The 22,720-nt window shown below is 32.0% G+C and overlaps 1 protein-coding gene across 1 annotated transcript in view; it reads left to right on the top strand.

The window, feature by feature from the left end:
* Positions 1 to 22,720, top strand: part of LOC143245136 (protein O-linked-mannose beta-1,2-N-acetylglucosaminyltransferase 1-like) — a 116,571-nt gene that overhangs the window by 89,288 nt on the left and 4,563 nt on the right. The window contains exons 11-22 of the mRNA XM_076491073.1: positions 303 to 378; positions 919 to 963; positions 6,644 to 6,724; positions 6,892 to 6,950; positions 8,754 to 8,826; positions 9,025 to 9,153; positions 10,604 to 10,794; positions 12,878 to 12,922; positions 14,893 to 14,956; positions 15,706 to 15,777; positions 17,609 to 17,650; positions 18,344 to 18,411. Coding sequence (XP_076347188.1) covers positions 303 to 378; positions 919 to 963; positions 6,644 to 6,724; positions 6,892 to 6,950; positions 8,754 to 8,826; positions 9,025 to 9,153; positions 10,604 to 10,794; positions 12,878 to 12,922; positions 14,893 to 14,956; positions 15,706 to 15,777; positions 17,609 to 17,650; positions 18,344 to 18,411 — 945 coding nt within the window. The remainder of the gene's footprint in view (positions 1 to 302; positions 379 to 918; positions 964 to 6,643; positions 6,725 to 6,891; positions 6,951 to 8,753; positions 8,827 to 9,024; positions 9,154 to 10,603; positions 10,795 to 12,877; positions 12,923 to 14,892; positions 14,957 to 15,705; positions 15,778 to 17,608; positions 17,651 to 18,343; positions 18,412 to 22,720) is intronic.

Raw genomic sequence — 22,720 nt, forward strand, 5'->3', positions numbered from 1 at the left:
ATTGTTTGGCATATTGTTTAATAAAATGTGTTATCAATATAAGTTGTTGTTAAAATTCATGGGGAAAAAAACTTAATGTAAAGGTTTAACAGGATATTTTTGTGTCCAGGTTTTATCTGGGTAGTTGTATAATAACCATTAAATGCACATTTTTTACCTCTTGAACTTGATAAAAAAAATTTAATATATAAAAGAAATATTAGTATCTTTAAGGTATCTTGGATATTATGGCTACTTTCTTAAAGTGTAATTTTTGCAAATGTTTTTGAAGTTTTTATACAACATTAGGTATTTTGTTTCAGGATGCTTCGCTCTCTACTTTCGGCACAAGGAGCTAATGCAGAAATGGTTACAGTGTTTATTGATGGATATTTTGAGGTATGTGATACCTAGTTATATACTACATAACGTAATCTCTAGTATGTTTAGGATTTTTTATCAAATGTTAAGAAAAAGCAAATAACTTGAATACTTATGATAAAATTAAATGGAAAAATAAGGTAATTGTGTTGCACTTAAAACCTACATATCTTGTGTTTTTACATGGATTGCTAGGATGTGACATTTTTAAGCTGTATTACCTTGGGAAGATATTGCAAATATCCATTTAAAATCAATGCATTTTAATTAAAACATCTGAACAGCAGTTTTATGTTCAGATCTCATGCTATTAATACTAAAACAGGTATTCTATTCTTATAATTTTATCTTGAAATATGTTTCATTTTCTGTACTTTCTTTAAACCATTTTCTAACTGTTTTGAAATATTATTGCCATCGGTTGATTAGTGTGCTTTGATTTTCACATATTACCCGCAGTTAAAACCATTCATTTTTGTTTATGGTTCCTCTACTTGTTGCTTCGTGAAATGTTCAGAAAAACATAGTTTGATTTCAAAATTATTTTTCATGTTTTAGGAACCTCTAGAAGTCACCAGACTGTTTGGATTAAGAGGTATTCAGGTAAGTAAAGTATAACATAAAAAATATTCACCTCTAACACATTCAGTGCTGTCTCAAAGATCAATATCCATACCATGTGCCATTGGTTACTTGTTTGATTAGGAGAATTTTAATAATGCAAATTAATAGCAGATAAAATGTTTGTTGTGATATATATGTATTATAGGTTTGAAAGAACACGATTTTCATTGATATTTTGTAAAATCCAGCCAGAAAATATGTATATATATTAAAAGAAAATTACAACCAAGAAGTGTATCACAACAGAACTGACTTGTAATGCATGCCTACTCCAATAAAATGTCTTTGTCTCCATAACATAAAATAATGTTTTGGACAACATGGGACATATTGGTCTATCTCAGCTGTTCTGCACTCGAAGCTAAATTAACTTAAAAAAGCCCCCCAGTGGCACAGTGGTATGTCTGTGGACTTACCTAGCTAAAACCGGGTTTCGATACATTCAATACATCTATTGAATGCTTAATTCAAAACAACAACAACAACTTAAAAAAGAAACCCTTAAAGCCAGTTTTTATCATTCATATACTTATCAAACTTTTTCTTAAATTTGTTTAAAATTTATTGCATTTACAACACTTGAAGGCAACCAGTTTGAAAGGCCAATCACCCTGTTAGAAAAATAAAGTTGTCTCAGTTGAAGATAACTCCTAAAATTTACAGTTGGGTCCCATACTCCTACTGTTTTCACTGACAGATATGAAAAAAAGATGATGTATCAATACAATCGTAAATACCACAATCAAATCCCTTCTAAATCTTTTTTGTCAAAAGAAAACAATTTGATAGATTTCAGCCTTTCCTCATATGACAACCCCTTCATCCCAGGCACCATTCTTGTAACCATTTTCTGAACCCTTTCCAAAAATTCAATGCCTTTCCTAAGGAAAGGAGCCAAAGACTGAACACAGTATTCTAAATGTGGCCTAATCAGTGACTTGTACAATGAAATTATAATATCTTTAGGTAGACTTCTATTCAGTATTACTGTAAATACAACCTAAAATCCTATTTGTGCTACCACTAACAAAATTACATTGCTTGGATGGCTTTACAGAATGGTTGATATCATGCCAATGTCACTTTCATTCATGACATTGTTAAGATTATTCCCATCAAAGTTGTGCTTATAATTCAAATTATGATAACCCACATAAAATATCTTGCATTTATTATAATTAAAACTCATCTGCCATTTATTTGCCCAACTCAGTAAATGATCTAAATCCTTTTGTAAATCAACAGCATGTTCTTCACAGCCAACAACACCCAGTAACTTAATATCATCAACAAATCTGAGTAATTTATTGACAGTTCCTTCATCTATGTTATTGATGTAAGTAAAAATGACCAGGGGTTGGAAGACTGAGCCCTGAGGTACCCATCTTGTAACATTAATCCAGTTTGCTAACTTATCCCCACCCATATAGAGAAAATCTTTTTATCAAGTCTATCATGTGGTACCTAGTAAAATGTTGTAGGAAAATCTAAATATAACAAATCTAAACTCTCACCCTCATCTATGTAAGCAGATTCCTTTAAAATTTGTTGTTTTTTTTTAATTTTGTGACCAAAATATCATTATTCCTTATCTTCTTATGCAGTAAAACATTAAAAATAATAAAGCAGTAATCATTTGCACCCTGATGTTCTCCAATTTCAACCCTATCAATCATTTCTATGTTTGAAGTTACCAATAAAACTAAAATATTATTGTTTTTAGTAGGTTCTTTGACCAGCTGGCAAAGAAAACCATTTTGAATTGTTTCCAAAAGCCTTCCACCCTCTTGGTATGACTCTAACATCTCCTAATGTATATGATTGAAATTAAAATCGCCCACAATTATGACCTCAATAATACCTGAGATCTTAATCTACCCTCCCCCCTTCTTTAATATTCTTTCTGTATTAAATGGCCTGCAACCATGTATTTCAAAGAAATTTCTGTCATCAAAATCATCTACAGTTAACTATATTTCAGTTGTTCTAATTGCATCAAAATCATCCATTCCTAACAATGCTCCAGAGTCATCTGTTTTAGTTCTTACACTTCTGAGATCACAATAGTAACAATTAAGTATATCCTTATAACTACTTCTATAATCATTTCCTATGTGAAACTAAATCTTTTTCATTTAGTTTATCCTGGCCCTCACCACTGTCTAGTCCCAATTTAAATTAAAACTCCCTTACACCTGACTAAATAGCTGTAACAAACAAGCAAGTCCCAACCTGGTTTAAATGTAAACCATCTATTCCAAAAAGGTTCTTTCTTCCACTTAACAAATCCCACAAATCCAACCATTCTGTCTGCTCATCCTTACATACTAAACTAAGCCTACCATTTAACTCTAGTGACCTACTTATAACTTCATCCCTACAGGTAATTCTGGGCAGTATTGCTGACAGAATTAAGTTATGGCCTATTTCTTTAGATGCTTTTATCAATCAATCATGGCTATTAATTAGCTCCTCTAAACTACTGTTCCATACATCATTATCTCCTAGATAAAAGTGTATCTCAGAACAGCTGGTATGGGTATTAACACTTTTATTGATAAGGAGAGAACAACGTTTTGACCTTCTTAGGTCATCTTCAGGTTAACAAAGAGAGTTTGCAACTGACTGTGGTCGGCACAGGACGAGAGTATAAAGGGGTACGGGATTGTAGAGGGCGTTGCAGTTGGATATTAGGTTGTTAATTAGTGAAGGTATAAAGGTGTTACTTTATATTGGTTTGATTTTGGTTTTAGTTGCTGTATAAGTAGGGCTTCTTTGATTTTCCGTTTGTTTATATTTGTTTCCCTACTTAGTATCTGGGTTTTTTTATGGTTATGTTGTGTTTATTTGATTTGAAGTTTTCAAAAACGTGTGAAGATTGTTTTTTTGTTATTTGAATCTGGTTTCTATTTCTCTGCTTGTTTTTCCATTTACAGATGTTATGGCAATTATCTCATTGTATTTTATAAATAATGTTGGTGTTGTGTTTGTCAGTGTAGTTTTTACATAGTATGGACTTTAGTTTGTACCTGGTTTTTGAATAAATTTGGTGTTTGCTGGAATGTTGTGTTTTGTTATAAGTTTTTTTATCCAAATGTTGGTTATTTTTTTGCTGATGTCAGGAATATATGGTACACAGCAGTGTTAGGTTTCCTAATTTGTTGTATCATGGGATTTATTGTTGTTTGTTTGTTGTTGGTTTAGGTGTGTGCGTATAATTTTTTTTCACAGTTTTTGGAGAAAATTTGTTGATGTTGATGAAGTGTTGTTTTATTTTGTTGATTTCATCATTAATTGTATCAGGTGAGCATATTTTTGTGGCTGTGTTCATTTGGTTTCTTTGTATGTTGAGTTTTTGTTCTGTTTCATGTGTTGATTCCCAGGGAATGTATAATCCAGTATGGGTGATTTTTCTATGGATTTCTGTTTTGAATTATGTATGAGTTCTAGTTATCTTGAGGTCAAGAAATACTATTTGATTAGTTCTGTTCATAGGTGAACTTAATGTTGGGGTGTATGGAGTTAACTTGATTGAAAAAACTGTGTTCTGTAGATGTGAATCCAGCAATTGTATCATCAACATACCTGTACCAGTATAGTGGTGGGTGTAAGATTGAATTGATTGCTTGTAATTAAATCTGTGTCATAAAAATTTTGGCTGGAGCTGGTGACATGGGATTCCCAATACTTAGGCAATTTATTTGTAGGTAGTTTTGGTTATTGAACATGAAGTTAGTTTTGGTGGTAGTGAATTCTATAAGGGTTGCTAATTGGTTGCTGGGGATGTGTATCAATGGGTTGGGGTCTTGGATATAAAGTGCTAAATATATCTTGCAGGCTTCAATCACTGGGACTTCTGTGAAGAGAGAGATTACATTAAAACTGGCCATTAAGGCTTTATGATTTAGTTGATTAAGAATAGATTTAAAGTTAAAAGAGTCTTTGAAAAAGGAGATGGCTGATGATACATATTTAGAAAATGCCCACGCTATATATTTACCAAGGTTGTAGTTAAATGATTCATAGGTCAACATTATGGGTCGTAGTGAACAATCAGGTTTGCAAGGTTTGAGGGTACCGTGTAGTTGTGATATGCATGAGTAAGTCTTTCGTAAGTAAGAATAAATGTTTTCTGAAATTGTGTTGTTTTTTTTCATTTGTAGCAGTATTTTGTTTAACTGGTTTTCATGCGTTTTTGTTGGATTTGTGTTTAGTAATTTAAATTTGTTCATATCTGACAAGATGTTGTTCATTTTTTGAATGTGTTCATTATAACTGCCCCTACATATTCCCAACCCCTCGACAGCATAAACTGATTCTTTTTACCCTGTTTATCACACAACCTATTCTATACACATGCCTTGTCAAGGAGTCGCCTGTAACTACAACCTTATCATCTTCATTCTTCTATGACCCTTTTGTGTTCCCTTCCTCCAGTGGTTCCTCATCTACAGAAGCCAAAGGCTGAAATTTATTCCTCAAATTAATGTGGTCATTACAACTAAAACCACTACTTTTTACTCTAACAGTACTTTTTCTAACTGTTAACACATGTACCACTTGCATATAAAAGTTTAAGCTCCTCATGAAATCCTACTTCCATTCTCCACAGTCTATGTTTATCTGTATTTATTGCCTTTACTTTGATTGGAATAACCTTCAACATACAAACTACATGAAAGTTGCACATATTCATCACTAGCTCCCTTAAAAGTACATGCCAGTCCTGAGTTCCCAGATAAAACCCACTCATTGTACCCATTACACCTGACAATTTCCTATACTAGTCTTAGCCATTGTGTTTATACTTTTAGCCTGAAAATAAATACTTAATATCTATTACCAGTAACCTATTTTTAAGCCTGATGTTTACTAACCAAAAATATTTTTGAATACTTCTTTGTCATCATGCTAAAGTAATAAAGTTTATCTCTAATTATATATAGATCTTGGAAACAGAACTTAACAGTTTGTTACAACTAACAGTATACCTAACATTAACAATAAAATGTATATTTGACCCGTTTTATAATCTACCTATATCAATAACAGCATAAGCTGAATTTAATCCACTGGATCTAAGTTCAGGTAACTCATAAACTTATGTACATTTCAGTCGATCCACATGTATAGTGAAAGCATTGGTTTAAACTATCTTTGGATGCATGTTGCATCTAGAGACAATGAAAAGATTAAAGAACCATTTTTCACATAACTTGTCACGTTATTGATGCTCAATTTTTTTAAAGAAGCAATAAATTTTGCCTCATCATTTTGAAGTTGAATTTATTCAGGTATGTGTGTTTGTTTTTCATGTGTATGTATATTCTTTTTTGGTTGCCAAGTTGTATTGTTTATCTCTATGAAGAGAGTAATAGTATTTTGTTTTTATACTATCATTACATTGTTTACAAATTGCTTGTATTAATTCAAAATTTTCAGAGCACTGAAACTGAAACTCAAACTGAATGTTTTATGTTGATAAAAGCACTTTGTTTTATTTTGATACATTTCTCATTTGAAATGTTCAGCATGATAAGTGATAATTATAATTTGGTTTGTTTTTTATTGTTGAAAATAAAAACTGTATAAATATATCTATTCCAAACAACTAATGCATTTCAAAAGTAAGTAATAATTCCAAGATGTTTTTCCACAGCACACACCTATAGGACAGAAAAATGCAAGGATCTCTCAACACTACAAAGCCAGTTTGACTGCATCTTTTAACTTATTTCCTGTAAGTAGGATCTATTATTAGTACTTAACAACAATTTAATTTAAAACAGCTTTACTTTTAAATTCGATTTACACATTATTGTAAAAAAATTAACAATATGGATTGTTTAATGTGTTAAGTAATTATCAAGCTCTTAACTTGATCACTGTTTGATTTTGTTCTTTTAGGATGCTAAATATGCAATAATTATAGAAGAAGATTTGGATGTGTCCCCAGATTTCTTCAGGTGATTAGTACTTTTGTTTTATAAAAAAACAAGATAAAACATAACAACATGAAAAACTTTTTCATTTAGGTTACAAGTAACTGAAATATAATAATTTGTGAAATATTGAAACCAGTGTGAAACTAACTATTTGACACTTTTGTAATGATGGATTTTAATTTATTTAGGTTAATATTGATAACACCGACTGCTGAGTGTTTATATGCTTTGAAGTGTACCTAAAATGTGATTGAGCTTTTTATTTAATCAAGGTATGGTACCAAATACTAGTTTGAAACTTTTAAAAGAGTACTGTTGTATTGTGTATTTTTGAATCTGGTTATTTCCAGAAACTTGCATTATTGTTTAGCCAGAGGGAAGTTTCAGACTCCATCATAAGAATACAGTATTTGTGTTTGGAATATCTTCCAAAGTATGTGAAACAATCTGAACCATGTATAAAAGCAGATTAGACTAGAAAATGGGTTAAATCAGTTTGTGAATGAGTGAGCAGTACATGATTTAGTCAGTGTGAGATAAAATAATTTCAAGTTCAGAGCCAGCCCCAGGCAACTTTATGGCCAGCACAAACTTTGTTTTTGATACTTCTGCAAAATTGAGAACTGTTGATTTGGTGCCCTCTCTGGGGATGCATGTTGCCCACTCCCATGGGCTTAGTCTCTTCAGATAACAACAATTTTTAATGGAATATAACACTGAGTTTATTGAAAAATAGAAAACGTAAACAAACAATTTTCTTGCAGTTAACTCATTATCAAGTGTAACAATAATTAGGATGAATTCAAATGTAAGTGGTCATATTTGGAGGAGTAGGCCAGCAAACCTTAGATCTCAGACCCATTTTATACAGAGATAGGTATTCTAGTAAGGTTGTCAAGACACTTTACTCTCACTTTGATAGTTGCAGGTTCAAATCCCCATCCCACCATTTATGCTTGCTCTTTCAGCTATGGGGGTATTATAATGTGATGGTCATTTCCACTATTTGTTGGCAAAATAGTAACCCAATAGTTGGTGGTGGATGATGATGAATAGTTGCCTTCCTTCCAGTCTTTCACTACTAAATTATGGATGACTAGTGCAGAAAGCTTAAATGTTGTTTTATGCACAATTCAAGTCAAACTAAACCAGGATCTCTCAATAAGCACTCATCTACAATACTGTATGTGTGCATGGTTTAGTTGAATAATTTATCTGTTAATGTTAGTCATTTAGTTAGTTCAGGGCTATGATTACTGAGGTTGTGTTTCAACTATTAAAAAAGAATATGAAATTAACCAGTAAGTGGAATTTCTATTAAACATAATTTATTTGTGAAGGTAGGACTAATGCTCAATGAATAATAGTTCTACTGAATTTGGAAATTGAGTTGAAGAAATAAAACATTCTTGTTACTATTAAATGGATGGGACTTCCCATTGTTAGTGTTTTTACTGAATAATCCAAAAGAACCCTGCCAACAACAGAAGTCTCAGGAAAGTACTATTTTTTATAACAAACGAACCCTAATAACAGAAATGGGAAAAGCTGAAGTTAATGGTTTTACTTCAGAATTTTTTGTACATTACAAAGTGTGACTTTTTATTTTTTTTCAGAACAAACACACAGAATAGTAACAAAATCATTAGAAATGTTATTATCTGAGTTGTTCTCATGTTTTTATCCCATAATTTAATATAAAAAATTAAAGAGGTTTTATAAATGTTTTAAAGGATATATTATAAAAAAAGCAAAACAATTTCCCTATGTTTTCAAAGCAGTGATTTCTAGATTTTGAGCTTGTTTGTTTGTTTGTTTTTTCAGCTATTTCAGTCAAACATTAGGGATCTTGGATGAAGACAACACAGTATATTGTGTGTCAGCATGGAATGATCAGGTAAATTGCTTCATTTCTATATTTCTTTTCCATTAAATCTCCTTCAGTGTGTATAACTATTAATACAAGTTATAAAACATGTTCACGTTTTTGAAGGAATTATGAATAATATTACTATTAATACAGTTATATTCAGTTGTGATTTTTTTTCTTATAGTTTCTTATTTTATATTTAAAAATAAAAACATTTAAAAACAGGGTTATGAACACACCAGTCAGGACCCAAGCCTCCTTTATCGTGTGGAAACAATGCCTGGATTAGGCTGGATTCTGAAAAGGAGCTTGTACAAAGATGAACTTGAACCTCATTGGCCAACACCAGAAAAGGTTTTGTAAATGTATTTTTCCTAAAATAATTAAGCAACACCTGAATAAAAGCATTTGAATTCAATCCTTTCATATATATATGTATTCATGAAATGTCTTTTTTTTTTAAAACCAATATAAGATATTAAAAAATTATTAACCCTAACTCTTGTGTTAATTTACTGAGTGCTTATACATGTGCTGGTCATGTAGGTATCACTAGTCACTCTAGGTAAATCTAATGTCACCTTTGAAGTAAATAATGTTAGGTTTAGCAGTCTGGTAGATAACCTCAGCCAAGACAGTCTAATGAAAGCTAACCCTGATTGAGTAAAAGCAGCCATCAATCATCAGACATTCAAGTACATACACACACACGTACAGAATATGCTTATGTTTGGTGACAAAATAAAGATTGTTGATTTTGTTTTGTGTTGCATACAGTCTCTTTATTTCCTTTTTAAAATGTCAGTTATTCAAAGAAATTCAGAACTACTCTGATAAATATCTTGGTGAATCTATCACTCCAAAAAAATCAGTTTCATTTGAAAATACCATATGGCTTAAGGAATAATGTCTGTTTGTATCTCAAGATGGCTGGTATTGGTATGAAAACTTTTATTAAAATAAAGTAAAGAACAACCTGAAGATAACCTAAAAAGGTCAAAACATTGTTCTCTGCAATATATTAATAAAAGTTTTAATGCCCATGCCAGCCATCTTGAGATACATTTTTTACTTCAAGTGCGTTTCTTGTCATCATGGATGTCAGTTTGTATGGTGTGTTGATCGAGCCATAATATTTCAAAATCTATGTCACGTTATTCTTCTTTCTCTATTTCCCCAACAGATATATCTCTCTTGGTTATTCATGTAATGTATCACAGAGGAATCCCTGATGTTTCTAGTGGTTAAATTATGTGTGTTTGGATATACATTCCAAAAGATAACATGCTTTCCAAAAAAAAAAAGGTTTTAGGGTATCTTGTGGCTTATCCAAGAATTATTTTACTTCTACAACTGACCATTACTCTTTACAGACATGATGAACTTCAAACAAACAAAAAAAAAGGCAAGAGGATAACTGTAAAAAATCAAAGCAGTAAGTTTTGGAGAAGCTGTAATCTTTATACCAATTGAACTATGAATATTGGATGGTTACAAAAGTGAAAGCAGTGTCTAAAAATGTCCACAAACAACTTTTTAGTGCTGTTAATTAAAGGTGTTTGAATGTATTGTCACATTCTATGACATCATAAACCATCTGTTTTAATGGTCTTGAAACTATGTACGACAATCCTCAACATTGTAACATAATCACAAAAGTTCTGTACACTGTTTAAACATTGCTACTGCAGTGCTTATAAGGTGTTTAATTTACAGTACTGATAAAAATTTGTTTTTTAAAAAGTAATAAAAATTATTTATATACATTTTTGAACCTGCAAATATTAATTGTGCTATTTTGCAGCTATGGGATTGGGACATGTGGATGAGACTCCCAGAGATCAGGAAAGGACGGGAATGTGTTGTTCCTGACATATCTAGGACATACCACTTTGGATCTTCAGGACTGAACATGAACTCTTATTTTCAAGATGTTTATTTTAAGAAACATGCTTTCAACACACAACCCAACGTGAAAATAAATGATATTGTCAGGTAGTTATGTCTGTTTATTTTATGACAATAAACATGTATTACTTCTAATTACAGAATATTTCTTTTCAATAAGAAAAAGTTCGTTTTTAGTAACAGTATAATATCTGTGCTCTAATCTTAAAATATAATGATGCTGCCATATTTTGCTTAAATGCAAAACATAAATCGCTATTAAAAAAGTTTAATAATAGAATTAAAAATAATTTTGAATGTGGTCAGACCTGTGCCCGTATCATTGCCTTAAGGAATATGGTCAGACCTGTGCCCATATCATTGTCTTAAGGAATGTGGTCAGACCTATGTCCATATCATTGTCTTAAGGAATGTTGTCAGACCTATACCCATATTATTACCTGAAGGCAGTGGTTTAATTCCTTCATTGTTACTTGAATCTGTTTCAAGTTCATCTCCTCAGAAGTATTTAACATACAGAAAAAACATAAATTGCTATTAAAAAAAGTTTAATAATAGAATTAAAAATAATTTTGAATATGGTCAGACCTATACCCATATCATTACCTTAAGGAATGTGGTCAGACCTATGCCCGTATCATTGCCTTAAGGAATGTGGTCAGACCTGTGCCCGTATCATTGCCTTAAGGAATGTGGTCAGACCTGTGCCCGTATCATTGCCTTATGGTATGTGGTCAGACCTGTGCCTGTATCATTGCGTTAAGGAATGTGGTCAGACCTGTGTCCGTATCATTGCCTTAAGGAATGTGGTCAGACCTGTGCCCGTATCATTACCTTAAGGAATGTGGTCAGACCTGTGCCCGTATCATTACCTTAAGGAATGTGGTCAGGCCTGTGCCCGTATCATTGCCTTAAGGAATGTGGTCAGACCTATACCCATATTATTACATAAAGTCAGTGGTTTAATTCCTTCATTGTTACTTGAATCTGTTTCAAGTTCATCTCCTCACAAGTACTTAACATACAGAAAAAACATAAATTGCTATTAAAAAAGTTTAATAATAGAATTAAAAATAATTTTGAATGTGGTCAGACCTATGCCCATATCATTGCCTTAAGGAATGTGGTCAGACCTATGCCCATATCATTGCCTTAAGGAATGTGGTCAGACCTGTGCCTGTATCATTGCCTTAAGGAATGTGGTCAGACCTGTGCCCGTATCATTGCCTTAAGGAATGTGGTCAGACCTGTGCCCATATCATTGCCTAAGGAATGTGGTCAGACCTGTGCCCGTATCATTGCCTTAAAGAATGTGGTCAGACCTATACCCATGTCATTACCTAAAGGCAGTGGTTTAATTCCCTCATTTTACTTGAATCTGTTTCAAGTTCATCTCCTCACAAGTATTTAACATACAAAAAAAAACATGCACTTATTAAAGTGTTACTGAATTTACTTGTTAGTTAAATGTATATTACAGCAACTGTACAAAAAACACTTCTTTAAGATAAATGTTAGAAAGGTACTCAGTTTTTGATAAGGAGAGAAAAAATGTAATTATTAACTTAAAATAATTTAACTTTATTAAAAACAGACACATCAATGCAGTTTATGTTGCAATTTTATAAAGCTATGTTACTAAAACTTCATTAAATCTATCTTACATAGATTTTGAGTGTGTAAAAAAAAATTACAGATAATTATACGTTAGTTTAAATTCTGAAAATTGGCATATCAGAAACCATTAGGCCTAACATTTGCAATAAAAATCACTTGAATTGCTGATTTTTTTGTTCTTCATTTGTCCATTTCAGATTAAAAATATGTTTTTTGTGCATGCCTCTTATTTTGAGTCTAAAATGGAAAAGTTAAAAGAAAGTCAGGAAGAGAGAGGCATGTACAGTTTACAACTTTTACCACAAGTAAATGTTCTGCTGGTTAATAATAACATATTCAATATGTATTTATGTTACCTTGTAGGCTTAGGAATATATATTCAGTGGTAAGAGAAACCTGATGTCTTACTTACTTCCCATTTCACTACTGAAACAATTGAAGAGTAACTTGTGCAAACATTTTCAGTTATTGTCAAATATAAGGAAATGTTTAGAATAAAGTGCTATGCTCATTAGAATTTGTCATCTTTATAGTATTCTGTTTTACTTTGCAGTGTTAAAAAAGATATTTATGAAGCACAGTTACAGGATCTGTTAAGGTAAGCAGATGTTAAAAGTTAGTTTTTAGATATGGTGGAAGCTCATTTTTAATTTTGTTCATTTAACCATGAAGACAGTTTGTTTTTTAATATACTAGAGGGAACTATGTTATCTATGTATAATACAGTTTTAAAGATTCTCAAATTAGTTATTTTAGTTTGTAGGAAAGCTGCATGTTAAAATTACTGACAATGGAAGCAATTATAATAAGAAATAAATATATATAGATATAATATCAGTATAATTCTAATGAATCAGTGTTAGGTTTACAAGCAAACTAATGTAAAGAAAGATATAGGTAAAATACAAGTCATTCAGTTTAATCTAAAAATTTTAAAAAGTGTTTTATTTCTGAAATAAATAAATTCATTGTATTTCTTTCAAAAACAAATAATATCATATCATGTGTGTATAAGATCATGTTTTTAAACTTTTTAAAAACAGAAAAAGATGAATAAACTAATTGCATTATTATAATTATGACTTCCAACAATGAAAACTAATTGCAGAAATATGGTTTTTGGAGAAAAGTAGAATGCCTTTACTGTACAAAAAAAATAAAACAAAAATACTGGCTTTTGTGAAAGCATGTGTATCATGTGCTCTAAATAGTGGTACAATGTCCTTTGGACTGACAAGCCTAAATTTTAATTATTTGGCATCAACTAATCAGCATTTATATGTTTGTGAGAAGTTGCAGAATGAGTGCCTTTTTACATCAGTTAAGCATGCAAAAAGGCTTGGTGAATGTTTGGGGTATAATACCTGTGGATGGTGTTGATTCTTCACAAAACTGATGTAATCATGGATTAGCATAAATAGTACAGCACATTAGTCCATCATGGAAATAACTGATTGGGTAAAATTTCATATTTCAAAAAGATAATGATTGCAGATACACTTTCAAGAAATGTTTAGTTTATTAGACAAAGAAGAAAATCAAGTCAGAATGGCTGCCACAAAATCCAGACCTTAACCATATAGAAAAATCTGGGATTTTCTAAACCTTGGACTTAACAAAAGTACCAATTGTGCAAAATAAAGCTTGTTTATATGGCTTTAAGATATATTGAATTATATTATGTCAGATATTTTATGAAAACATACAGAGAAGACCACATTAAATGTTAGTATTAAAACATCTTAGATGTTATTGATGTAATAATCTTATGTATATATATATATAAAAGCCAGTTCTATTTTACTAATACTCTGTTCATCTTATTGCATAATAATAAAGCTGAATTGTTATTATTGTTTTAAGTGTGTATATACTTCAAATATTCATGAGGGCTGGAAGGAATTCAACATTTTTAGATTGTTTTTACACTTCAGTTAAACATGTAGTATACTTCATGAATAAATTATGAAGTTTTGTGAGTTTTAAGACACCTAAGTTGAAACATAGCAATCATAAATTGTGTTTTTATTAAGTTTTATAAGTTTTTTTTAGTTTTATTATTAATTTATTAGATGAAACATCTTTTTTTTTCTGTCATATGTGTTACTATTAGTCATTACTGATGATGGCTCTTGAAATTCATTTTTAACTGTGATAGAATTTATAAAAAAGCCATTCATTATTACTGTGTATATGTGTAATGTTTATATTATGAATCATTTTAAATTGAAGTTCCCACTATTTTTACTAATTTTTTTAACAGTGCACTTAAATTGTTTTTATTTTCATAATTTGTGATTATTTTACTTTTATGATGAAGGGGTTGGTTAGTGAAGAAATGTCATTGAAGGATAGGGCTCCTTTTTTTTCCTTCTTGCAAAACTCCAACCTGTTATTTTTTGATGTGTTGGGCAAGGCTAACTGTATAATAGCTTCAAGTTAGATTAATTTGGAACAATTACAAATTAACTACTATGGCAAGTCAGTGACTATTTTTTGTGTAAGGCTGATAAAATGACAGTTATTTAAGTATTCTAATGTATTTGCACACATATATTCACAATTTAGGAAAGCCATTGTTTTGGACCATAGTAAATCACCATGTGAGGATAATTTTATACCCGATACAAAGGTAAGAAACTTTTTATCTTTAAAAAGAAAAGAAGAGAAATTGTATTCAGTAATAAATATGTACCTGGAAGGAAGATTGTGAAACCATCATAACTTTCATTTATTTTGAATGTTATGTGTTTTTAAACATTTTGTTTATTGTGATATTTATAGTTGCCTTTCATATAAATACTGCAGTGACTTAATTAATAATACAAAATAAATTGTTTTTGCACACTATGTTTCAATAAATTTTACTTAGTATCAATTTATTCTCTAAAGTAGCATATATGAAACTATTCATATAAAACAATGGGAAAATTATGAATTAAGTGTGAGGTTAAATAATTAATTAAGATTGTTGTTTACCCTGTAGTTGATTCTTGAGGCTTTTCAACCCTGCCTGTTTAGTACCATATGACCTGAACATGCATTCTCTAATTGTAAAACATGCATCAAATTGTAACTGTCTATACATTTGCACAGAATGCAACTCCTCACATGTTTGAAGCTTAAAGGCCTATAAGTTTGGTGTTAAAAACCCAATTTTAAGGAATTACTTGAAAAGGAAAATTGTGCTACATCCTTGATAACTTTCAGGACTTCCTTTTTCACCCTCTGGCACTTTTATCATGGTGCAATAGCCACATTTAGCCTTGTTCACAGATTTTGTAAGGTAATTTTGAACTTGAATTTCCTCAAGAGAAAAGATCACATATATATTTATGTGCACTATTGTATCTCTTAACTACTTTATGTTTATTTTGACAGGGAAAAGTGTATGTGATGTTTATTAAAATGAATAATCATAGGGATTTCACCTCATGGCTTCAAGTGTCAAAAGTAAGTTTATTATACCTTGTAAATCAGTTTTGAGATACTGATATGTCTATTATAACTGTAATAGTCACTATTTTTCATGAGTAAAGTGGAAGCTTTTAATGGATGAATGTGATATATAATGTTTGTTAATTTGCAGTTTAGGAACATTTACTGTGGATGTACTGAATAAAAAACCTTTTTTTTTTAAATAATGATAATTGTTTTCATTCACGAAAACATCAAAATAACAGATATGTTTTGAAGTATAGATTCATCTGTGATGAAATGTGCAACTTGAAAGATACTAACATAAGTTGTGGTAAGATCTATAATATTGGTTTGTAGTGCAGTGTAGCAAGTTAAAAAAAACAGTTTAGTTGATGCTATTATAGTTATTAAAAATGTTTAATCTCTTGTTTAGTTTTTGCCCAGAAACATTTAATAGTACATTGGTGAAATAACATTCAAGAATGGCAAATCCATGGTCAAAGACTTGTATGTGTCAGTTTAGTAAACTTCTGACCAAGTGAACACCTTTTACGTATACATAACTATTTTGCCAAACCTTAGTATATGATATTCTTAATAACTGAATGTGGCTTTGCTCTAAACAAACAAAAATTTATGAATTGTGTATCACTTCAAACACTCAAATCTGGATTTGGCATTATGATAAAAAATGAGATTGGTTTTTCAACATAATGCTGAAACCAAAAACAAAACAAAGTATTGAATTAGAATCACAATCTGCACAAACGTTTCTTATAGTTAGTGGTCAAGCATGTTAAAAATGACTTTTTTTATAATTATTTTATTTGTATATGCAAAATCTTTTATGAAACCAACTATTTGTTTCTGTTGATCCTATCTGTGATGTAAGAAAGAGTTACAAATTGAGGAAGCTTGGCAAGACATACACACCCTTTACAATGAGAGATTGAAAGTATAAGGAGCTGCTAAAACCAGTTCCTGTGCTGCCAAGGGCAGCTCAATCTAAGGTGATATGGGGGCATGCTTCCTTAAAATAATAATATAATTTACAAATTCTATACAAGTTCAAATATGTAAAAGTGGAGGTGCTACAGCACCCCTCGTTCTAATGTCTCTGGATCCCAGTGACTTATAATTGGTTTAACAAATTTTGCCGCAAAAGCAAAAATGATTCACATAACATCTGTCCCTGAGTTTTCAAGTACAAACTTTTAGCTCATAGCTCTGTCATCTCTTGCTTGATTTGAGACCTAATTGTTTTGAACTCGGGAAGTTGGTCCCTTTTAATTAATGTATTTCAACATGCCAAAGATCTCATAGATTAATTTAATATTATTCTACCTAAAGGAATTTCATTTTTAATGTAGGCTGGTATAATCCTAGTGAATAATAAAACTGAATTAGGTGTTCATCTGTCCTATGCTTGGTATTGCTGGTGCATAAAAACATAGCTAATAAAAAATAAAGACATTGCAGGTTAACTGACTCTATTTCTTCCTAAAGTAATTTCAAACATTGTGGTTATTAAGGATTCCCTCTTGCTGCTATTTACTTCAATGAAATACTAATTTTGATACTGACTTGTAATCATGATCTTCTATACAAGCACAAAACAAAACCTAAAAAGGTTAACGAAATTCATAGAAAAATATCTCTAATAATAAGTAAAAATTGTATTCAAAATAAATAACAAGTAATCATTATTTTTGCTTTAATTTATATGGTATCATTTTCTCAGTTTTTAGTCTTTTTGTTTCCCCTTATCTATCAGTTAACACTCACTTCATATAGTTGTTCTTTACATTGACAACTGCATTAAATATACAAATGTACAATACATAATTATTGGATCTTTTGACAGTGTTTTAAGGTTTGGGACCTCGATGCTAGGGGTTATCATAAAGTAAGTATTTGTTGTTGTTGTTTTCATTTTCTAATGATACATATACAAGGTAAAAACAAAATACTTTAATAACTTTAGTATTGTTTTCTGTTTATTAAATTTTTGATATCTTGGTATTGCATTGTCCTACTCTTATCACACAAGCATATTCTTGGATAAACCATAGTTTTATAAGAACTACAAGATTATTTATACGCACATCAAACTTCCTCTTTAAATACTTACTTTTTACAGTTTGGAGATGGTTTGAAGAGGTAGTGAAAGAAACTATTGCAAACGTACAACATTTCAACAAGTTTGTTATCATTAGGTACTTTTGTTTTTGTAAAAACCAAGTCCCTCATCAGATTGTTACTTTTTGTTCATATGGTTTTTAGGCTAAAGCTGTTGTTTATGATTCTAACTTTTCAAACCACAGCCAGTGATTCTTGTCTTAAGTATCTGATTAAAGTTTTGAAAGTAAATTGCTAATCAAGTTAATGATATAAAAATCTTTAGTTATTTTTCATTATTAGTTTACTCAGAGAAGATTTGAAAAGTTTTATTCCATAGAAGTGGTCTAATCTTGCCAACTCTAAAAAAGGTCTGTAAACGTGAAAACCTGAATCATCTATCAGATAAGAACCTTGTCATTATGGTTACTCTTTATGCCGTTAATATTAATTTAAACTTGTTTCCTCTATTACCATGTAGAGCATGTGGAGAATGTTTATGAAAGGAAATCAACTACTGATAGTTGGAGTGCCAAATTCTCCTTACTCGTAAGTATATGTCTTTATAATAGCACACAAGTACTCAACTTTTAATACTTTAAAGTGACTATAAATTGCTAAATTCCTTACCATATTAGGGTACATAGTTTCTAAGCATATTAATTTTTTACTTTACCTGTACATTTTTCATAATAGTTGAGTTTCTAATATTGATATTTCTCACTTGCTTTATGAGCCTGGTACTCATCTTACAACATTTTTTTTAAAGCTGCTTCAAGAAAATAGTTTCCTGAGGTGTTTTGTCATACTCTTTAAATCACATTAACTAAATAGGGATCATTAGTTCAATAACTATGGCTAGCAGTTACCTACCTTACATATATGTAAAGCCTCTTTTATATTAGATGAGACAATATAGTCTTATAACTTTCAAGAAACAATGTCGCTTGCTAAGTACAGTGTATGAGACATCCATTTCAAATAACTAGTTCTGTTAGTACAATAGATGAGGTTAATATTCTTGTCAGTTCAGGTGAACATTGGAGATCACGATCCAGTTGTACTAATAAATATTAATGCTTTTTTTTCTTATATACTTTTGGATCACATTCAAGAAATTTGGCTGGTTGCTACAGTATATAAGGTTAAAATCTTTCTTTCATAAGTAAAACTGAAGTTTCTTTCCAGAGGTACTTCTAATTATACAATAAGTAAGGGTAGTTAGTACCTTTATCTCATTCACTTTGGAAGGCACTCTTAAAAAATAGCATTAATCATGCTAGTGTCCCTCTAATATCTCTTTGAAACCAACCAAAGGACTAGTATTGGTTACTAACTGATATTAAAGTCCCTATCCTGTATAAACTCTACAAAAAAAAAACTCCTGCACAGATCATAGGACTATTTTATGTTGATTCTTGAAAGAAAAGGAGAGGTTTTATCAATTTTTTTCATTGCTACTGGCCAAGTTTCTCTTCAAAGCTATTCAAGCACCAAAGCCTTCATCAAAAATGGTTAGGTATGCTCTGACAAAATCGTGTGTAGCTACTAAACAAACTCTTACAAAGATTGTAGGGCTACTTTTCAGATGATTCTCTATCAAAAGTTTCATCATAAGTTCTTCAGATAAGTTCTTCAGAGCCGTCCAAGCATCACAGAAATATAGAAGCCATTTAAGCACCAATATAATAATTGGAAATATTTAATTTTATTTGAGTGGGCAATGTGTATATGTATAATAGTGTCTCCCACCTTATTAATTATAGATTTCCAAGCTGCTAGAGAAAACGCAGCTACAAATATTTTACTGAAACTTGGACAGTAGTAAGAAATTGAGTATTAACTATGTCATTGGGTAGTTTTAAATTTAATCCAGGAGGCCTCGTTTTTCTTTGTCATGAAGAACTTTTCTAAGCCCTTTCTATTATTGAAAAAAATGCAGCATTTTACTAATGTGCATTGATTGAAAGTAATTTGTGCACTTTATAGCACATTATTTGGAAACTACTACATTGAGAATTCATCATTCCAGTATGGTACTTTCCTTTTCTAACAAGATTAGCTATTCATGTTCATTGTTGCCCTTTATATGCAAACTTTTTTATTATGCATGCACAAGTCTTCTATACCTCATCATCAGAATCAAATTATTCCAACATCTGTTACATGATGTTTTGTTTCTTATAACCTGCATCCTTCATTATTGCATGACTATACATCCTAACCCTATTTGTTTTTTTCCATCTCCTGACGTTGGGTTCATGCTGTCTCTCAGCTGGGCAATAGTGTTAGCATATCTCATCCCCTGTGGACTTTAGATCAGCAATGCTCTCATATGTCATAGGGATGATTGTCCAAATCTCAACTAACAAATATTAGGTTTGTTTTCACCACTTTGATAGCTAGTCCTGAACCTCCCATTCGTCTCATCCTTTCTCAATATTCCCACCTCCATCTTCTCTTCACAACTCTTTTGTGATATCTTTCTGCTCTCCATATTCTGTCTGAAGCTCTTCGCAAAAATCCTGAGGGATTTTCTGGGGACATCAACTTCCTTTTACCTAAACGTTTGTTTATTTCTTGTTTTCAGCTCTGATTGTGCTTTATCTGTTGTTGGAAACTTTTAGATCTTGATTCTATCTTATCTAGAACCCATTTATCTGCTACTTATCTCCAGGATTTGCATATGGGTGTGTTTTTAACATATTTCATCTTTGATACAGATCTGAAGTCCCAAGTGGCATCAGTCAAACAACAACCTATCCTTTCACATCTGGTTGCCCATTTGTCTCAGCTACAGCTGAGTGTGGCATGAATTCCAGTTTTCCCTCCTTTCTTTAACTTGTTCCTCCACTTGGCAATGCCACAGTTAATCATTTTTCACAGTGGTGCATAATATGTTGCCAAAGGTTCCAATGATTATCTGGTTTAAGCTCAATGGGAGCTCAGCTTGTTGTCTTCATTCATTGGTGATATTCTTTCATCACTGATGTTTGGGTTCTTCAAGTTTTGTCATAGGGACTTGAAATTCTGTTTCTTGTCCCACTTGTCTCAAATACCAGTTTCCCTCCTTTCTCATCAGGATCCCATAACTTGCTTGCATCTCCCAGATGCAGTACAAGACTTCCTCACCAACACCTATTGAATCTGTTAAACATCTTTCTACAAGGTTTTACTCTCATCTTTTTGTGATTTCCAAAAAGACCAAGGACTGCCATTGATCTGTCCCACCTCATACATTTTATTCACCTCCCATATTTCACCATGGAGTTCTACCTTATTCTTCAGTGGGCATTTTCTCAGGATCTATAGATGACCAAGATGGACATCTCCACTACTTATCTACATATTCCCATTTTAGTGGTATGATCTCGTCCTTATCTTCAGTTAATCCATTAAGGGGTGGTGTACCAATTTCACACTCTGACCTTTGGGCTGGCTTATATTCCTTGTGTTTTTGTTGGGTGATGAGAGCGTTTGCTCTTCACCTGCATGCCATGGAGCTGCATTTCTATTTTTATGTGGATGAATGGCTATTTCTGGCCTATTCAAAACAGGAGTCAACCAGTCACACATCTTCTAGAAGCTTCTTGATTAGGTTGATTGATCAAATTGGAGAAGCCCTTCCTGCATCCTACCTTGTGCATTTAGATGACTTTGAACACTCACCTCAGTCAGACTCAAACATCTCTCCAACTCTGTTCTGTGGAATTATCAGTTTGCCACACCCTGTCTGCTCCCTCACTTTCTGCATATGTAGGTTCTGTTGGTTTTAGGGATGTGATCTTCTATGGCAATGCTCATCCTTTTCAGCTGTACATACATACATTCTTTTCAGTAGACTCTGCATGATAAAAGAAACCTTGCTCAGAATCCCTTTAATGCTCCTGCTATCATTCCTTCTTCCCTAGTAGATGATCTCCTTTGATAGTTGGACAAGACTCGAACATCAGCGGGTTGCCTGCTTCCTCCTCCTCATTCAAACTTACATCTATTTATGGGCGTATTCCTTTAGGGCTGAGGTAGTGGATCAATCATTAGGAGGCTTTAGGTTATTGGTCTGTTGACAAACAGTCTTTACATATCAATGTCCTAGAGCTCCTAGCTATTTGTTGAGCTTGGAATCACTTTATTCAAATTACTGAACAATGTCTGTTAATGATCCACTCTGAAAATTCAACAGTAGTGGCTTATATCAATCTCCAAGATGGTATCCCCTTGTGATCTTTCTGTTTTAGTATGTTAGATTTCCTATATTAAACTCACATGCAACATATTTGTGTAATTGTGGGTCATGTCCTGAGTGCTTTCAACCTTGTGGAGGATCCTCCATCCTACCGTAATGAGATTTACCTGATGGAGTGGTCCCTTCATTCTCTCATTTTCAAGTGTCTCTGCAATCTGTGAGGTTTTCCTCACATAGATGCATTCACCACTGCACTCAACCCCCAGTTACTCTTCTTTTGGTCCCCCAGAATCTCATCCTCAGGGTATGGCTATAGACATCTTCAGCTAGGGTTGACCCCACAGATTCCTATATGTTTATCCTCCTATCCAATTGTTCATCAGGTAGTTTTTCTTATCCATACCAGGTCCTTCTCATCACTCCCTGCTGGCTGGTTCAATCCATGGCTTCCTCACTTACTCTACCTGCAACTATTCTCTTGTGTACCATTTCCCTTGTCACCTGACTTTCTTCTTCAACCCAAGTCACTAGTTCTGCATCCCACATCCTTGTCATCATGTCTACAGTTCTGACAAGGATACCTGATTTCTCCCATTATGTAGCTTTTCATTCAGCTCAGTCTATCTGTCCTTTGTTCATGGAAGTGTATCAGCAAAAATAAAAGGTCTTTTG

This window comes from Tachypleus tridentatus, chromosome 2 (genome assembly GCF_004210375.1).
Source record: "Tachypleus tridentatus isolate NWPU-2018 chromosome 2, ASM421037v1, whole genome shotgun sequence".
In the NCBI taxonomy this organism is placed as follows: Eukaryota; Metazoa; Arthropoda; class Merostomata; order Xiphosura; family Limulidae; genus Tachypleus; species Tachypleus tridentatus.